General features: G+C 37.0%; 1 protein-coding gene across 1 annotated transcript in view; it reads left to right on the forward strand.

The window, feature by feature from the left end:
* LOC149039428 (uncharacterized) overlaps positions 1-8,362 on the forward strand; it is a 59,129-nt gene extending 50,767 nt beyond the window's left edge. Inside the window, exons 9-16 of the mRNA XM_089185802.1 lie at positions 2,845-3,144; positions 5,425-5,574; positions 6,155-6,277; positions 7,016-7,138; positions 7,253-7,375; positions 7,478-7,600; positions 7,702-7,824; positions 8,064-8,362. Coding sequence (XP_089041928.1) covers positions 2,845-3,144; positions 5,425-5,574; positions 6,155-6,277; positions 7,016-7,138; positions 7,253-7,375; positions 7,478-7,600; positions 7,702-7,824; positions 8,064-8,362 — 1,364 coding nt within the window. The remainder of the gene's footprint in view (positions 1-2,844; positions 3,145-5,424; positions 5,575-6,154; positions 6,278-7,015; positions 7,139-7,252; positions 7,376-7,477; positions 7,601-7,701; positions 7,825-8,063) is intronic.
* Positions 8,363-20,784: the final 12,422 nt, after the last annotated feature.

Here is a 20,784-nt window from a genome sequence, read left to right on the forward strand (position 1 = left end):
CCTTCACATAGAACTCGCCCTTTTGAATTGGCATCATAGAAAGAACCGTTTCCTGCTTTCAACATTGCTGTTGAAGTCTTTCCAAGTAACTTGACTTCAATCTTACGCCAGTGAATAAAATTTAGAGGTCATGGTAAGCCCATGAAATTAACTAAAATTCACCTTCGAATAATTTGTAATTTAGCGTGTTTTTTTAAGGGACATTTTTTGTACCCAGTAAAACAACGGAGAAATTGAAAATGACATTCTTAAGAGAATAAATGCTGGTCTAAAATGGGGTGTAAAAATTAGTTTCAGGCTTTTTACCAGCGCCGAGTAGGAAGCCTCTCAAAATAGCGGTTATCACAACAAAAGCGTGTCAATCGGAAGTCAACAAATAGCACATTCTCCAAACCCGTAAGCAAAGGATTGTAAAATTTTTACATTATAATTAATCTGTTTAGTCGTCAGTAATCCACAGCGCTGAAGAACTGCATTTTTAGATCCTCTGAATAAGATATTGACTAAATATTTATTTCCGTGAGTATTTTATCGTTAGACATTTCAAAATTAGTGTCGCGCTGATCCGAATCAACTTACACGGTTTTTTTCAATTTTCCCAGCTTATTTTTTCATGTTCTTTTAGAAGCAAAACAAAATACCAAGAAGCTACACGAATAGCCGAAACCTAAATTCCCATCATGTAGATATACTATAGCAGTCAGCAAGTAAGTCTATTGGAACTTTTTCATGCTTTGAGCATGAAAAACTGAGGCAGCGACACACGTTTTCCCAAAGGTGAACATTGCAACCTCTTATACTCGTGTATTTTTTTTCTTCTTTTTCAAGGAAGCAACGTTGAATAATCGATCTAATCGAAATACAAAAGCGTAGAGAAAAAAGTGTGATTATGCGATTGTTAGACTCTGAGGTTTTAACTGCATGAGGAATGAGAAGCAGCTAAAAAAGTAAACAGAACATTAAATTACTAATTATGCGTTGTGGGCCATAAGCTGAACTATTTTACAGGGCTTTCAAGGAAACGAACAAATTGACGACATCTAGGAAAAACAATAGCGACTATTTCATTACCTCGACAACTTAGTTCTTAGATTGGGGTGGGAAGGGGAGAAACCTTGGGAACGAGGTTGCGACATCAGTAAATGAATTCCAAAATTAGCGACACGAATATCCCACCTTAAAAGGCTTCAGAGACAGCTATTAGAACAAAATCGGAATCGAGTGAGAATAGGGTTACCACCATTTTATCCATCTTAGGGGCACATTTAATTGACACACTTCATTATAATCAGTCGTCGTCGTTAACAATCCTAGAGCGTATACAGGACGGCGACAAAGATTTTTTCCCCATGCTCCCGACGAACTTTATGGCATGACTGTTTGAAAGTTCTGTTGGAACATTTCAATAACATTGGCTTAGCCACTCATTCCTCAACGCTGACATGCGCATTCCTCGCAAAGCGACTGAAGTTTTTTCGATGAAGGCTTCTTGCGACTAACTGTAAAAAAGGATTAATTTCCAAGTATACAAATATTTTGTTGAAGGCATACGTTCATTGTTACCAGTTGTTGACAGTTAATTGACGTGATTTTCCCAATTTTTAAAGCCACGGTGCTCAGTACTCAATGAAAGCCCGGAAATTAATTGTATACCTGCTTTTATAAAAACATTTCCTTTTCCAAGGATTCAAAATTTCAATCGATTCTGAGCTTTACCAGGCAAGGAAAATGTCGCTTGAAAAAGTGCACGAAATAGAGAATTTTAAGTACGCGAATTTTTAGCGATCGTTGAAAGTTTCCCCGTGGCGTAACATTTCAAATCTACAGGTCTTTAAATAGATTAAAAAACTTGGTTAACCTTCAAAGAGACATTTCTATGCTTAAAACAGGGTTTTAATGCCATGCAACTTAGATCAGAGCAGATTGTTTGAGAGGGGATGAGATATGTTTATTTCAGCTGTTTTCATGACACGTGGGGTGTTCTAAGTTTTAATTTTTTTGGTTTTGAAAGGTATATTTAAACAAATTAAACTCACCACGTTCGTTGGCCTACCAATGGGTATCTTTAAAAAATTATCAAGGAAATTGGTTATCTATCATGTGCCATCTCCTGCTCGGTGTTAGTGGGCATTCGCTCTTAAATGGTGAATTAGGTATTGCAGAGGCTTACCAATATAACGGAAAAACAACGCATCAAATCATTTACCTTCATCAGACAAACCAAAAGAAGAAAAAATCTAGGGAGACCCAACTCCGTAAGAGGACAATTGGCTTGTCATAGACACCCCGATAGGCCAGTTTAAAAGGGTATTCGCAACCATTTAAAGAGCGCCAAAGAACAAGAGAAATGTTCTCTCTCGCCTCAAAATACAAAACACCAAGAGACGGAGAATTAGAGCTCAATGGAGTAAAAGAGTTAAAATTTTGCAAGCAAAAATTTCAGAAACCACTAAATTTGACATCTCGTATCTGAGATTTATGTAATACATTCCTTTTTCAATAAATACTTGTCTGCAAGTAGCTTTAAATCCTGAAGAAAAGACACTCCTTTGTCGGGAGATCCTCAGGTTTTCTTAACTCTCTCGCACCTCTTTTTATTACTGTATTCATCTTCTCATCCGCCACATGTGAAATCTCTGATCATTAATTCCCAAGACTAAAAGATAAGATTAAAAGATAGACGGGATAATCACAATTCCGCTTTTATTACAGGAAGAATTCGTAATTAAATATTTCACAAGATACCTGAGAGAGTTTGTCCATAAATGGATGAAGAAAATCATACTAAGAATAGTGACCGTCTCACTCAAGGTTTGACGAAAACTTTGAAACTTTATTTAATAGCATCAAATCGCTACGAGTCAATTGGTTGCTTCAAAGACAATACAACCAGTCCTGCCATAGAAACATTGGAAGGAAAAGATGATATCTTGGATGGTAACTACTCAACAAGGAATGATTCCATCGACAAATGTTTTCGTGCTGCCGAGAGGCAAAGATTTCACATCTTTGCGGTTCAGGATGGTGGACGATGCCAAGCCAGTGCTTCAGCCATAACAACCTTCCACAAGTATAACCAATCACAGCAATGTCCGCCTGGCGGTAAAGGAGGAAAGCAAATCAATCATGTCTATTACATTAAGGGTAAGAGTGTACTAAACATTTTATACCAAGTTATCCATGCTACAACCGCAGTGACCCGCAAGGCTGGAATTATGGATCCCCGTGATTTGGATTTAGTCGCCCTAAAAAGCTTTGCAAATATTTCCGTATAGCCCCATACTTTTCTAAAACAAAGCGGCAGTTATTATTTATGCTGCTGTTTTCTGTTAGAAAGAATTCCGTGCATATTGGAATATTGTGTTTTAAGGAAATCTTGCTAAAGCTTCTGTTTCAATAAAATTTGCTTAAATTAAAGGCGAATTGTCGCTTATACACCCATTTTATGTGATGTGTGATGGATAGGCGTTTCTTTGTGTTTTGTGGGAGCAATCATTTACGTTTCGAGAAGGCCACGACTTCTGCAGAGAACTGCCTTTTGCATACTTCATTTGCTGCAGACCTATTACTGGATTCTATTCGAAATCTTTTAGAGGGGAATTTTCCGATAACCCAAGGGAACTGACATAACAGCAAAATCAATCGAAAACCCTATTCCTATCAACTTCCTACTTACTGGAACTGTTTCATTTTTGGATTGAAAGGTAGTGAAATTTTGGGCCGTTTTTTTTTCTTTGAATTCTTTTCTGGAGGAAGTTTCTATTACAGATCATGAAAAATCCGAAAATTTTAAAAAAGTGTAAGCAACGTGGAACTGCACACCTACCCCTCCCCTGACCCAACATTAACTCAAGCTGTTTATGAGTTGACTGTGGTTGGGTTTGGGGAGGGGTGGGTGCGAGGTTTCTTCGTTCAAGACCGACATTGATCTGAAGTATGAATGGCAAAATAAAATACACATGCAAATAATGTTTTTTGAAAAGAACACTATAAATGATCTCTGAAGTGAATATGAGACGACCTCAGGTGATTCCTCAGAAAAAAAAAATTTCGAACAATTTTTCCTTCAATGTTCCTTAACAATGTCTGTTTCAAAAACTACAATAAAAAAAATATAGGTCACCATGCTTCTTATCTCTTCGTCCTTCGCTCTGACGAAGAGCTAACGCTCGGAACTTCAGCTTGAAACTCTTTACGGCGGTTCGTTATACTCTCCCACCGACGTAGCACCATAGTTTCTTTTGAAACTTACCCCCTTTATTTACATTTTTGTTACCCGGTCTAGTTGATAGTTACAATGTTGTACGGCTCTACTTGCTGTTTACTCTTTCAGGACATAAAAGTGTTGGATGCTACAAATTGGATGGTACAAGTCTTTTAACCTATGAAAGAATACAACAAATTCGAAGAGAATCAAACTCAACTGATGGAAAATTAATGTGATTTAAATCTTCGACCTGTTTACGAATATTTGAGTTCATACAAAAGAAAACATCCCTTTGCTTCGAAAACTCTATCATTTTAAGATTATTTTAAAGCGAATCATGCTTCTCTTATGTAAGTTTATGACAGAAAGGGGGTTTCTATTCTAACTATCCACTGTTCTCAGTCAACCTTAAGAAACAGGTTCATTCATTGATGTCGTAATACCCGGCCCGTACCTCTCACTGAATTTCGTTTTTCAGGAAAAATGCCTTGGATATTTCATTATTTTCTTGTCTGTGTTTCGGTCACCAACATTGTAATCGCTGAGGATCAATGCAGGATAGAAATAAACATTCGTGGCATGGCTCTCAAAGGTTTCGCTTTTAAGAGAATGGCGGTGGCGGCTCCTCACATCTGTGATATCTTATGTGAAAGGGAAATTATCTGCCAGAGCTATAATTTCAACAGAAAAGAACAGATCTGTGAATTAAACAACCGCACAAAGGATGCAAGACCCGAGAATTTTATATTCGCCGTTTAAACGGAAGAGGTAAGTACTCAACCAAGCACTTTGAATAAAAATCGTGCTGCTTACAGTCCGTGTTTTCCAATCTCCCGCACCCGTTGGTATCAATTTCTCTATCAAAATAGAAAATTTCATCCTTTTCTTTTTTCCTTTAAGTTTAAATATTTGTTAACTTCTTTTTTAAAAAGCAGCTCTATAAACATTGACACCAAATGATTGTGTTATTTCTACAAGAAGCTTAGGGTCAGTAAAGAACTTTGAAGAATTGGAAGCTCGAACGAGGGGTTTAGGCGAGAGGGGTCCTGTCTCCCCAGAGGGTTGTGCTTGACAGAAAGTTGAAATATTTCACAACCAAAGAAGGACATTCAAGTGAATGGAACTCGAGCTTCATTTTTATTCTCTCGTGCTTTTCACTTTTTCCTTTCCATCTGCGCTTACGAATACTTTATTTTCAACATTTTTACCCGTACCAGCTCCCTTGGGTTCGATACGGGAGTTACCAGCACGTTCATGCCGTGAAATAACAGCAAGCGAAGGGAAAGACACACCAAGCAACAATTACTGGCTGGATCCATCTGGCACTGGGAAGGCAGTTTTGGTTTACTGTGATATGAATTTGGAAGGTTGGTCACATTTACCCCGTTGTAGCTTTCATTTTGTGTTTGAATTGTCGCTCTTTTAGTAGCGTCCTTGGTTACTTTAAAATGTAAAAAAAATCGCACCAGTCCTGAAAACAATGCATTGCGCAGTTTCAGTTGTTTAGTAAAAAGGAAAAAAATATCCTAAAGGGAAAAAAAAGGCAAGCAAATAGACAGGGTTTAACCAACCTACATTTTTATAAAGTTTTGAAAAATATTCTTGCTTTAAACCTTTACACCCTAAGATCAGTATTCATATTCTCCATACTGTTCTCTGTACATTTACTAAGGTGCTGACAAGGAGAATTTGTCTGACAATCAAGAGTTTCTTTAGTTGGTGATCATTTCCTTTATTCTTGTGACCTTAATGTTTGATTCAGGGCTAATATGGTATGGAGAAATTAGATGCCAGTCACTCTTAGGGCTCAAAGGGTTAATATTGCAGGTATTGTTCGTTTTGTTGGAAGAAAATAGAAACATTCTTTTTGTGTTATGTGGCCATGATTGTCAATTTAGTACAATGTTGATTAAATTTTACTTTTTTCTTTTTTCACTCTCCAACAAGATCATGATGAATGCATCAGTGGAAACAATGCCTGTGACTTCAATGCATACTGTACCAACACTGTGAGTTCCTATTACTGTACCTGCAAGGAAGGATACACTGGCGATGGAGGCTCGTGTTCAGGTACATTATTATTTCAATCATTAGATATGTAATTAAATTTGAAAATTTAGAAGATGTTTAGAATGCTTGTACGCAAAATCCTTGCAAGAATAACGCAACATGCCAAGCTAGGTTTACAGACAGAGATTATCACTGTTTCCGTGTTAGTGGATCTGGATTTAAAGGCCATGGTTGTGATGAGGGTAAGGAATCTTGTATTTTTAGTAAGCCAGAAAAATTATGCGTAAGTGATAAGTTCTGCAGGCCTCTCTCTCAAATTGAAGTTCTTTTAGGTGATTGGGCAGACTTATTTGAAATGGATGAATACCAAACAATCGCAAACACCTCAATAGTTTGATAGTCACAGAACATCGCAGGTAAAAGCCTTTGCCTTTCATGGCTTGCGAGAAGAATAATCCAGAATGGCATAAGTTATTCAAAATACAAAAGAGGACTTACATATGAACAACTCTTTTGCTTCTCGTGGTTCATCTTGAAATGGGATTCATCGATTATTATTTTTTTTACCTCATTCAGTCTCAACTTTTTTTTAGACGCGGTTTCTTACCCACCATCTATGCGAACAATCTGTAATCTCTCAGTTTCCTTTTTAACGAAGCAAATGTCAACAGAACTGAGTACAAAGTTTACGCAAAGATCAGACGTGGCCCCATATCTAGATAAGAACATAAAAAAATGAAAATCTTTAAATCTTTCTCAACTTAGATAAAGTCCATCGTCTTCTCTTTCCTTTTGTAGACATAGACGAGTGCTTGTCTGGTAAACATAGCTGTGAGGGTAATACCACATGCAATAACACCATTGGATCGTACTCCTGCAGGTGCAAGAAAGGATACCAGGGAAATAAGACAAACTGTACTGGTAAGTATTCTTATCTGACAACAGGAAACGCTCGCGTGAAGACGAAAACTCGTGCAGCCAGAGCAAGTAAAAAATAACCTTCATATACTAATGATATTCATTTTGTTGTCTAAGACATAGATGAGTGTTTGAACGGAACACACGGTTGTAATGTGAATGCTGAGTGTAACAATACCCTGGGGTCTTACAAGTGCACGTGTAAAGATGGATTTCAAGGAAATGGAACTAAATGCACTGGTAACTAGTTCTGACATATTCATACTCCGTTTGTTACCTTCAGTTTTTCAGATTAGTTAGAGAAACGGTCTCATTTACATTATTTTCCTTTTCGTGTTCTAGATCTAGATGAGTGTATGATCGGAACACAAAACTGTGATGTAAATACTAAGTGTAACTATACCCCAAGATCTCACAATTGCTCGTATAAAGATGGAATTCAAGGCAATGGAACTGACTGCACACGTAACCAGTTGCAACATATCATACTCTCTATTTTCTCGATGATACCTGTCATGTGACAAAAAGGAATGACCAGAAAACAAAACTGTTTTTTGTTCATTTAGATACCAACGAATGCACTGAAGGAAAACATGACTGTGATGTAAATGCTGAGTGTAACAATACCTTGGGATCTTACAAATGCACTTGTAAAGATGGATATGAGGGAAATGGAACCAACTGCACAGGTCAGTAACAAGCCAAGGTACCAAACAATGTTTTACAATTAAAAAAAAAAGTTAACTGTCAAACCAATTGATGTAAACTTGGCTGCTTCAGACAAGAAACGCAGTATTGTCAGCGCGGAAGTTATTGGTTGAACAGACGCCGGCACGAGACTAGCAAAATTGCAGGGTGCTCTGCAAGTGAACATTATTCCAAAACTTTTGGCGTATTGATAAAGTTGTTTGTTTCCTCCTTTATTTAGAGAAATTATGGTCTGTTATCATTTGCGAGAGAGGAAATAGGACCATAAGTTGTAATAATGACCAAAGAACTATCGAAGTCGAGGATGCAAATTATGGTAGACTGGACTCAAACACTTGCAATCATTACACAGTTAGCGATACAAACTGCAAAGCTGCGAACTCTCTTTTCATTGTGCGGTTGAAGTGCAACGAAGAAGCTAGTTGCGAGCTGCACGCAGATAATTCAGTTTTTGGAGATCCATGCCCACGCATATATAAATACTTGGAAGTCAAGTACAAGTGTGTGAATTTAGGTTAGTACCTATAGCTATTGTTGTATGCTGTGAACTGGGGGGAGAAATGGCCTTTTGCTGCCATTTAGGACGCATTTATTTTAGAATTGCATTAGGCGCTAGATCACCCGTTCATTTTCAGTCAGGGGCGTATTAAAAAAAGATACGCAAAGAAGCAATCGCTAATATAGTCAGTACTCAAATATCAAATCTTTTTTCGAATTAATACCTTTACACTTTTATCAAACACATGGTGGATAAGCATTCATTTGTTTCCGGGGTTTCAGTTTCATTTTGTCTTGAGTGGTGCCCGCAAAAGCAAAGGAAAACTCGACAAGGTGGTCTGGGATAAATTTTATGCAGTAGGGAAAAAGTTCTGAACTGCCGTCTGGTCGGTGAATCTTGGGTGGATCATGTGTACACCAAAGGAGTGCAAACTGACAATTTTCAAGCTGTATGCAGAAAAATTCAATATTAGCATGCCAGACCATTTTCCTGCATAAATGGTGAGATAAAAAAGGTTCAATTCAATAATTCTGGATCGCACCTTCGTGTACGTTGCTGATGAGCACTGCCGGCTGAACCAGAAGCAAATGAAAATTTAGAGGTACCCTCTGTCTTGACTCCTGGTTAATCATTCAGTAGCACAACAAGGTAGACTTATTGTATACATTGAAGAGAGAATGTCCACTAAGACCGAGCGAAAATGGAAATCGAAAAATCAAAATTCTTCATATTTTCTCTGAAGATACCCCATAGTGGCTTAAGAAACGTGATAGTGTTTTTTCTAGAAACATCTTTTTAAACGTTCATTAAATAAAAAAGCCATCACGAGCCAAAATGTCCTGAAAGGCATCCGAAAAATACGTGATTGGTACCTTCCCATAGAATTCGCCCTTTTGAATTCGCATCATAGAAAGAACCCTTTCGTGCTTTCAACATTGCTGTTGAAGGAAGCAGGTAATTTAGTGTTAATAACTGGGTTGAAAACGTAAATTAGCCACCGTAAAGAGTAAAAAAGCTGACGTTTCGAGCGTTAGCCCTTCGTCAGAGCGATTAGAGGAATTGTGGGTTGTGTGTGGATTTATATGTAGAAGGTGGAGCTACGCCATTGGTGGGAATATTGTGACGAGAAAACAGGAATAAATTAGTTGAATGAAAAGCGCTCGTTGATTCCGTGGGGATTAAGGGTGCCGATTTGAAATATAAATTTTTGTTCTAGTGTTTTACGGCTTTCCGAACTGCCTAGATGTAAGGAAAGGCCGCAAACTGCCATATGCTGTTTAGAATGATAAGGAAGATTAAAGTGTCTAGCGACTGGCTTGGATGCGTCCTTGAAATTGCTGTTGAAGTCTTTGCAAGTAACTTGACTTCAGTCTTACGCTAGTAAATAAAATTTAGAATTCACCTTCGAAAAATTTGTAATTTAGCGTGTTTTTTTTAAGGGACATTTTTTGTATCCGGTAAAACATCGAAGAACTTGAAATTGATATTCTTAAGAGAATAAATGCTGGTCTAAAATGGGGTGTAAAAATTAGTTTCGGGCTTTTTACTAGCGCCGAGTAGGAGGCCTCTTTAAATAGAGGTTATCACAACAAAAGCGTGTCAACCGGAAGTCAACAAATAGCACATTCTCCAAACCCGTAAGCAAAGGATTGTAAAATTTTTACATTATAATTGATCTGTTTAGTCGTTACCAATCCACAGCGTTGAAGAACTGCATTTTTAGATCCTCTGAATAAGATATTGACTAAATATCTATTTCCGTGAGTATTTTATCGCTAGACATTTTAAAATTAGTGTCGCCCTAAGCCGGATCAACTTACATGGGTTTATTCAATTTTCCCAGCTTATTCTTTTCATGATCTTTTAGAAGCAAAACAAAATACCAAGAAGCCACACGAATAGACGAAACCTAAATTCCCATCATGTAGGACTTCAAGGAAACGAACAAATTGACGACATCTAGGAAAAACAATAGCGACCATTTCATTACATCGACAACCTAGTTCTCAGATTGGGGTGAGAAGAAGAGAAACCTTGGGAACGAGGTTGCGACATCAGTAAATGGATTCCAAAATTAGCGAAACGGATATCCCACCTTAAAAGGCTTCAGAGACAGCTATTAGAACAAAATCGGAATCGAGTGAGAATAGGGTTACCACCATTTTATCCATCTTAGGGGCACATTTAATTGACACACTTCATTATAATCAGTCGTCGTCGTTGACAATCCGAGGGGGTATTCAGGGCGGCGACAAAGATTTTTTCCCCATGCTCCCGACGAACTTTATGGCATGACTAAATGAAAGTTCTGTTGGAGCAATTCAATAACATTGGCTTAGCTACTCATTCCTCAACGCTGACATGCGCATTCCTCGCAAAGCGACTGCAGTTTTTTCGATGTAGGGCTTCTTGCGACTAACTGTTACATCTGAAAGGTCAATGTTAACCCAGGTGGGACTCCCATATAAAAATGACAGGAGTGCTCGTCGGAGAATTTCGAAAACACCCCTAAAAGGTACCAAAATAGTGTTAAACGGGCGTGGCCCAGATTCATTTTGATGTACTAATAATTCCAAAAATATAAGTTATTTGCGCAAATACACTCACGGTCTTGTCATTTTTCAGAATGATAACCTTAAATTCCCCTAAACTACAGCAACTCTAGCGGCGGTTGTTAGTGAGAAAAAGCAGGAACCAATGGGCTCCTGCAAAAAGCTAAGAGCCGCAGAATATCAACTCTCGCTTCAACAAGTAGAAACTTGTTTAAAATTTATATGGCCGTATCAAGGAAGAGCGAATGAATATTATTTTTTTTTTGTGCCCTCGATTTTGTCTTGTTTAAATTAAACGGGGAAAATGTTTTTTACCTATGTGGATTAGTTTTATCGGTGTTAAGATCTGTGGCGCTTTAATTTCTGTAATGTTGACGTCCTCTTTGTTACGAAAGATATGTTATTTATTCACATCAGCTCCTACATTTTGCAGTTTACCTCCGTGCAATCAGCATTCGTGTTTCAATTTGGTTCTTCTGTTTCTGCAACAACGTACCAAAATTTTGTAGCGTAATTAGTCTAACTATTGAATTGCACCTCGGCCGCTTGTGGGAATATTGTTGCGTGACAGGTAAAGTTATTCATAATTACACACTGAGGATCTGAATGAAAGAAAATAGCAATTCGCGGGGTATTTTGTTTGAGCTATTGTAGGTTCACCGTTATAAAATGTTATTAAATCAATGTTCATTTCATGGGAGGTAAACGTGTAGCGAAAGTATGCAAGACAATATAAAAGAGGTTCTAAAAATCTTGTGGGACGAGTCAAGATTGCCATCGATCACCTTTATTGACCTTTACTCAGGCGGTTAGTTATACGCCGACATGGCTGGAACTGACCTGAAGTATAAAGAAATTTTTCTTCAAGGTGAGCTAAACGTGACCTTTCTGTTGTACGTTTTCTTTCTCAAGGAAAAAAGGATTAATTTCCAAGTATACAAATATTTTGTTGAAGGCATACTTTTATTGTTACCAGTTGTTGACAGTTAATTGACGTGATTTTCCCAATTTTTAAAGCCACGGTGCAAAATTTCAAGCAATTCAGAGCTTTTAAGCAATTCAAAAGTGTCGGATGCTACAAATCGTATGGTACGAGTCGTTTAACCCGTGAATTGACTGGGTCTGATCCTATCTTGAATGGAATTTACCCTGCACAGCCTGGGAGCTTCATTTCAAAGTGCGCAGTGGCTGTAATTAGAGCAGGTTACAGGTTATTTGCAGTTGAGAATAATGACACGTGTTCAGCAAATGCTACTACACCGCAGAAAATTAAAAAACTTAAAGAATCTAAGAAGTGTGGTCTTGGGGACGCCAATGCATTTCAGGTGTACAACATCAGAGGTAATTTTAAAGTGCGAGCCCATTCAACAGTTATTATTATTGAAGAGGAGATTTGAATAAGTGTGGGAATAAAATCTTGACCCTTTTTCCATTAAATTGTACCAAGGCCCTTTCAGATCCCGAAAAATAAAGGGTAATTTGGGACTTTAGAACTTTCAAGCCGAAGTCAAAATACACTGCAATATTCGTGGATTTTGTCGTGTGTGGTTATATAAAGACTTGTCATGTTAATGGGGCTAATTATTCGCTTGTACAGTTTGCACACAATTGAAACGAGTCGGTTCCTATTATGACAATCTCCTGCAGAAAGGAAGAGATAATTGTTTTGCAATAAAATATCCAACTTTGCTCGAAAGTTCTTTGGAAAGACGTGAAGTGAAGCATAGAGCTTTTCATCTTCTTAGCCCTTGCTTGAGAAACCCGCATCCCCCGTCAACCTTCCCTGTACAACAATCTCATAGCGTCTGAATTAAAGGCGGCGGTGAAGGAGGGGGAATTGGCAGAAGACTCCTCTCCTCGTATCGGTATAATGAGTTATTTCGCCTAAATACTTACTCTTCTTGCAATAGTATTGGATAACAAATACATTTTACAAGAGGTTCGTAAATATTTTGTCATTTTACAACCCTACTTTTTGAATTAAGATGAATACAAACGGATAAAATTTTAGGGAAATAGTTTTTGGAGAAGCCTAAAGCGAAAGTTTACCTCAGAGTAATTACTCACGTCACTGCAATGCTTTTCATGAACGTTTTTGACTTTTCGATCCCACAGGATGGATAAGATGGCCAATGGCAGACTTTTGTATTTTAAAAAGAAGTTGAGAGGCTTATTTAAATTTGACTGAAATAGCTCGGCTGGATCGACATAAAACCTGACTCCGCTTTTCTACAGTTTCGAAATGAAAATTAATTATCATGGGCCAAATGAAGATTTAAAGGAAAAAGCAGTTCTTTAAACCTTTCGCTGAAACATGTTATGGGTGAGAAAGCCTGACTCTTTGTCAAAATTTGGCTTTTAAGTTGATCTTAATGATGTTTGTACACATTTCATAGGATCTAAATCTGAAGGGTCGTGCACTTCCGGTTTTAATCTCTTAAATCTTTAAAAAGTATTCACAATAGTCAATATGCTTTCAAATTGATGCACCCTAAAAGGCATGAATGTTAGAAGCTTTTTACACCCTGATGCTTCCTACGCGCGCTGAATATCGATAAGATGTAGATGCATATTTGGTTTGGATAATTACCAATTTCGTAAAACTCGTAGCGATTATATTTTTTTTGTAAAGATTCGTCTAATAGCTTAGGCATAGCTTAGGCTTAGGCTTTTTCTGTCTTTTTTCAGAGTGAAAACACTGAACAAAAGTAAAATTAGCAAACAAAGAAAACAGAAGAGAACAAAAAAGAAACTATTCCAAATATATTTGACCCCTTGTTTTAGGCAGAATAATAAACTAAACTGCATGAAAATATATCGTCATAGCGAGTAAAATTAAGAAAGTATTCACATTTTGAGACAACATCTGTCGGCGAGTCTTATGTGCTCAGTAGATTTAATTCGGCATCACCGAAGAGATCACACTCCATGCAAGTTATTAAAAAACTGTCATGAAGAATTATAGGTGGTTTGTTTCTCGGCTACTAAGTAAGGGTTCTTTACCAATGTGATCTACAACTGGGCCATGACAGTAGGAATGAAATCCCTTTATTTATAGCACCTGGTAAGGGTAATTATCTTCAGTACGTTACTTGGTTCTAAAGTGTTTTAGGGTTGAGTAGATTAGTTTTAGAATAAAGACACTGAGTCGCAGGGAGCTTTGTTCGCTCCACAATAAAGGTTTCCTAACTAAAGTGTGGTCCTGTGGTCAGTCATTGTTATTAAAAATGCCTGATTATGGGACAAATATAAATTTTAAGGGAAGCGCGATCTTTTTTCCTAGGAAAGGAAATGAAATTTGATCTAAGACGCTTAAGACCTAAAACTATTCACCCGTGTTGTTAGTCCTGAAAAGTTTGGACTAAGAAAGTACTTACTGAGAAAAACCCAAGGAAAGCCTTGAAAGAATCAATAAAATGTCGAGTGCATAATAAAAAAGAACGTTGACTTTTAATTGAAGTTTAAAAGGGAAAAGAATATGAAGAAAGTAGTTTAATTCGTTGACCTGTAAACAGATTGGAATTAAGTAATAGAGGGCTTTATCAGTGTTTGCATGACTTCGTCTACTCATGAGGGAAGTTGGAAGTATCCGCGGAGCCGATTGTGCAAACATTCGGATGTGTCTCGGGGTTCCTTAACTTTCAAAAATTATTCCCTAGACCTTAGATGAAGGTAGGAAAATACTTGAAAAAATATGTCTCACTAATACGGATGAACATAAAACGTCACTTCCTATCATCTGAGCGCACCTTTCTATTAACGACAGCGTACGTAAACCAAAGTTTAATAAGGAATCGAAAGGAATCAGAGACGATGATATGTTTTACTACCGTATAAGCGGCTGCATGCGACAGATTTTTGCCGAGCAAAAATTCATGCTGACATCCTTACCGACGACACCACCTCTGACTAAAATCATCTGCGAGAAGAATTCAATTTAATACCAAGAAATCTAACTTAATACTTAATTCTCTTGAAGAAATGCCATGGATTTCATGTCGTTATGAAACTCTTGAAAACAGGAAGACTAAAAGCTGAATCTTCATAGCTTCAGCTACCTCTAATTTGTTCAATAGTGTTTCTTCAGTGAAATGTATATGGCAGCACTTTTCCAACTGGATAGACTGAAGAAATTCTGTTTTGAAGGCTGATTGTTGCTTGTTTTTAAACTCCCTAGCTTATTGGTTATTTTCTCATTCTTCAGGTTTTGTTATTAAGGGTTCAAGGTGTAGGTTAACTAGCGCAACCTTTAGATATCAAAGTCGTTCCTTTTTAGTTCAGAGTTTAAATTTACAAACCGCATTTTCTAGACTATATTTATTTGTGCCTACTGCCTAATCTTTTTTGCACTTGTTCTTCAAAAAACTTTTTGTGTTTCACTTTCTTAATAGTTCCAATAAGACCTAATGTCCCTAAATGATGTAATGTGTCTGAATCATTTATTAATGCATGATTTCTTTAAAAAAAATAAATTACTGGCTCTCCCTCACATACATACTTGTTTTGAGGGAAGCTGACATCATTCATCACATTTAACAAAACGTTTTGTTATGTAGTTTAAGGGTCTTTGTTAAATCTTTCCGTTTGGGTTTTTTTTTCAGCGCCCAGTTTATCTTGTCTCTGTGTTTGATTTGCAAACGCCGTGACATGTCGTCGCGCCTCAAAAGTTTCAAGGAGCTTAGAATTTGACTTTTTTCCATTCACTTATCGATATATACTTTTGTACATAAAGCATGCTATTCATTTTTCTTTGTGGAGATTATTTGGTCATCACTGGTGAATTTAGAAAACGTTCAAAGTAATTTAAAGAGACCTGGGAATTGTCTTGTGGTAATTTTGCTGTTTCTGATCGAACATTCATGAAAAGACGTTCATTAACCATTAAGAGTTCCTGCTTTCCAGAACTTAAAATCGTCTCGAGTCGTAAAATCATAGTATTGAGCTTCCTGCTACTTTTGATTATGTATGTTTATAGTCCTGTAATTATTATTGAAGTAAATACATAGTTAAATAATAGAATAGAATATTTAACCTGTTTCTGTAACAAAGCCTCCTGTAGGTCCCTTGAAAAAATTTGAATATTTTGGGCATGGGTAATTATAACCTGAAGTCAAAACACACTGTTATATCCGCTGGGATGGTTGTGTGTGGTTATATAAAACCTCATCTTTATAGATATGGTTAATTATTCGCTTGCACAGAGACAAGTCGGTTGCTATGGTGACAATCTCCCGCCGAAAGTAATAAGTGTAGAGTATTTGAACGCATATTTAACGACAGCTGTCTCAATTTGTCTAATGTTCCTCGGCATAAAGTTGAAAAAACTCACTTAAGCTGTTCGTTGGAATTATAGCGGGCGTTGTGTGGGAACATGCTGTTTGTTTTCTACTGCTTTGTTCTCACCGTTTTGGCTTCTCTAATACCAGAAGGACAAGGTGAGATTTTCCTACAGTTATGTCCTAGCTCATGTTTGAGTTCTATTTAAAAGTTTACTGAATCTTTATGTTACATTTTTATCATCCTTATAAACATAACTAAGCCTTGAGATATCCACACAAACTTCTTCCCGAAATATTTAAGAAAATAAACTAATTTTGACCAAGTTTCGCTCTAGATAGGCATAAGGCAACGATCATATTTTCATAAGTTTTACTTCAAAATAATTAATCAGGTCTTTGCAATGTTTTCCATAAACGTTCTCGACTTTTTGATGCGGCACAAAGGATAAGATGACTATAGGCAGATCTTCGAATTTTAAAACAAGTGGAAAGTTTTGTTGAACTCAACTGAAATGGCTCGGCTGGATCAAATGAAAACTTGACACAGAAGTACAACCTTTCAAGTTATGTAATATAGTCTTTCGACTATAAATAAAGTTTCGGGGAAAAGAATTAAAAAGAAAAGAAAAAGCAACAGAGCTTTTTACTTTGGGCTGAAACGTGTTATTTGCATCAAAATTTGACCCTTTTGGTAAAATCTGGCTCTAAAGTTGATTCTTAAGTTGATTCAAATATTACAATCCTATAAATTGAGGACTTTGTGGATTGCGGGGAGCCTCTGCAGAAAGGAAGTTGTATATGTATATATACATAAATACACACATACATTCATTATACTTGCTAAATGGGGCTTTTCAACCCAAACAGGTGGAAAAAAATTTGTTAAACAAATTTTACGCAGTCCTGTTGAGTCAAAATTTAGATCGTTGACCGTTCACTCGTGGAGTTTCTCAGAGTATTTAATTTTCAAAGGTTTTAAATTTCTCAGAGTATTTAATTTTCGTCAGTTTTTAAGTTTTTAAAAGCGCAAAAATAAAGGTGGCAAACACCACCTTGCTTTGCAAATGTGACACGAGTCTCGAAACAGACCGTTTTTAAACTATCAGCTATCAAAGCAACTTTAATTTGGTAGCAAAGTCTTTTTTTTCATCAAACACAGGTTTCACCGTGAGCTGAAAACAGATTTTCAAAACCTTGAAAGAGTGAATCTGCCAGTTATCTCATGAAATAAGGATCACGAGATTTTGACGGACTCAGGCAAAATAAATTAATGTCTATCGTCCGCGTCAGTATGGCGAAACAAGAGCGAAATTATTTTAAAACAGTGACGTTAGCACATTTCAATGATTGTAAAAAGATTTTAAGCCTTTTTGCTTTGAAGGAAATAAATGTGTTTGATTTTATTTTTCAAATACAGGAAAGTAAGTAGCTTAGTGCAGCTTCGGTCCGATGGGAAACTACGGATGTGTTCACTACAGAGGATGTATTTTTGAAAAAGAAGTCATCATTAATTGATGCAGTCAGCCTGTTTTGACTGACATGAAAATTTTTTCTCAGGCTCGATATTCTACACCTAACTTTGAGCCCTCACTTTCACTTAGTGTAGTAAATTTAAAAAGCAAATTTATTCTTACAGTTTATCGTACCATCAACACCAATCTGGATAATAAAGTTGTCCATCGAAAACGGAAATTTTCGAAAACACGCTCCTAATGAAGATGATGTGAAAATGCAGACTTTACCCTATGGCTTTAACGAAAAATTCTAGAAAAGGAATTTGTCAAGAAACTGTTAGTACAGCATGCGGCGTCCTATTTTCTATCGCTTTTCAAGTTTTGTTGTCAATTACTACTTGGACATCAGATTCTAAAAAGCAGTCGCATGACCCCTTTCATCGTATTTCCACTTCACTCGACCAAAATGTGATATTTCAGGATTTATTGTTCCTGTTACACTCAATTACGCCCTTAAAATATGCATGCTCAAGGGTAAATTTCAGTCAGTTTGGTAAAAAGTTTTAATATACAAGGGAGTTTTTAACTCCTTAAAATATACGTCAGCAATTTTAATTATCTCTCGCTTTGCTTTCATAATACTCAGTATGGTCCAAATCTTCAGTCAAGCTACATAACAATGAAAACCCGTACGCATTTCATGAATTGAGTTTTTGAGCCGAGACTAAACAAAAGCTACCCCAAAACGTTTTGACAGTAACCTTTTTTAACGAACTAAACATGCTCAGACGAGATTACCAGCATCATTACGTGATAAACACGAATTACTCTACATATCAACACAGGTTGATTGTAGACTTCGGCGTCGACTGATCGATCGATCATAATAGGTGATCGCATCAAAAAGTTATACGTTACTTAATATTAAATACTCATATTCCTTGTAATAATAACAAAGGGAATTTGTAGGGGTTCATCACAACGGGGACACTACTTTTTGCCGTGATCATTCAGAACAATATTTAAAACTACTCGACTGGTGTTCTATGCAAGGCAGAAAACCAAAATCCAAATTAAGGTAATGATTTAGGAGTAACACTGCTCTAAATTCGTGTATCGGAATGGCGTGCTGTACCAGCAGGAGTTCCTCAGGGGACCAAACTGCCACTCCCGTGTCTTCCCATCACTCTGTCACTGCCTGAGTTATCGGCACCAACTTTGGCATTTAGATCCCCCATGATGATGATTGTACAACTCATATATATTAATTGATCTGATTTCGAATAATTTTAGTTGTATCTTAATTAATTTAGTGTTTACATAATGATAAGCTTTATTATTGTTAAATTCTTAGGAATTAACTTTCTTAATTTATCATTATATAATTTATAGTTATAATTAATTTACGTTTTACATTTGTAAAAATTATCGTAATTCAGCCCTCGGCTGCAAGGGTAATTTTAACAAAACTATCTATCTAAAGTTCCAGTTTTAGTTAAGGTTCGTAGCACAACATAGCAACTTTCTAACTTAGTAGATTTTTTTCTCTAGGTAATTGCCGCAATTTAAAGTTTACCAGTTTTCATAAACTTGGCCTCCGGTTGGAGAATCACACGGTTCGAACTATTGGCATTGTCAACGAGGATCTCTGCATGTTTCAATGCTACCTGGAACCTAACTGCGTCAGTTATAACTTCTGTGAGATAAAACAGTCTTCTGGAAAACACAAGTGTGATCTGAATAACGCGACTATTGAACACGATGAAGACCTGGTGCAAAACGGAAGTTGTAGTTACCGCGGAGCAGAGGTGAGGATGAATTCCATAGGCTAAAAGTATTATTCATTGTCCGAGAAAGCTTTAATACCGGACCAAGGGATACCTAGCCTCTCTAACCCGTTAATTTTACCCGCTTGCAACGGGAACAAATGAACAGATGCAAGGGACCTGTCATGCCTGCAAAAATATCACTTTAAATTTATCTCTTCCATTCCTTCCTAAGAATGCTTGTAAGAAAAATCCTTGCAAGAATAACGCAACATGCCAAGCTGGGTTTACAGACAGAGACTATCAGTGCTTGTGTGTTAATGGATCTGGATTTAAAGGCCATAACTGTGATGAGGGTAAGGAATCTTATATTTTTATTAAGACATAAACATAATGTATAAGTGATACGCTCCGCAGGCCCCTCCCTCAATTGAAGTTCTTTTAGGTTACTGGGCAGACTCATTTGAAGGGGATGAGAACGAAACAATCCCGAACACGGCAATAGTTTGATAGTCACAAAACATCGCAGGTGAAACTCTCAACCTTTCATGGCTTGCGAGAAGGATAATCCAGAATGGCACAAGTTATTCAAAATACAAATTAGGACTTACATATGAATGACTCTTTTGCTTCTCATGGTTAATCTTATAACGGGATTTTATCACTCATTTTTGTTTTTTACCTCATTCGGTCTCGATTTTCTCTAACGCGGTTTCTTACCCACCATCTACGCGAACAAACTTTAATTTCTCATTTTCTTTTCTTACGAGGCAACAAAACTAAGTACAACGTCTACGCAAAGATCAGACGTGACCCCACATCTAGATAAAAACATAAAAAATGAAAATCTTTAAGGAAACCAACTTAGATAAAATCCATCGTCTTCTCTTTCCTTTTATAGACATAGACGAGTGCTTGTCTGGTAAACATAGCTGTGAGGGTAATACCACATGCAATAACACCATTGGATCGTACTGCTGCAGGTGCAAGAAAGGATATCAGAGAAATAAGACAAACTGTACTGGTAAATATTCTTATCTGACAACAGGAAACGCTCGCGTGAAGACGAAAATTCGTGCAGCCACAGCAAGTCGAAATAACCTTCATACCCTAATGGTATTCATTTTATTGTCTCAGACATAGATGAGTGTTTGAACGGAACGCACGGTTGTGATGTGAATGCTGAGTGTAACAATACCCTGGGATCTTACAAGTGCACGTGTAAAGATGGATTTCAAGGAAATGGAACTAAATGTACAGGTAACTAGTTCCGACATATTCACACTCCGTCTTTTATCTTCAGTTTTTCAGATTAGTGAGAGAAACGGTCTCATTTACATTATATTCCTTTTCGTGTGCTAGATCAAGATGAGTGTATGATCGGAACACAT

This window comes from Pocillopora damicornis, chromosome 10 (assembly GCF_964200805.1).
Source record: "Pocillopora damicornis chromosome 10, jaPocDami1.2, whole genome shotgun sequence".
In the NCBI taxonomy this organism is placed as follows: domain Eukaryota; kingdom Metazoa; phylum Cnidaria; class Anthozoa; order Scleractinia; family Pocilloporidae; genus Pocillopora; species Pocillopora damicornis.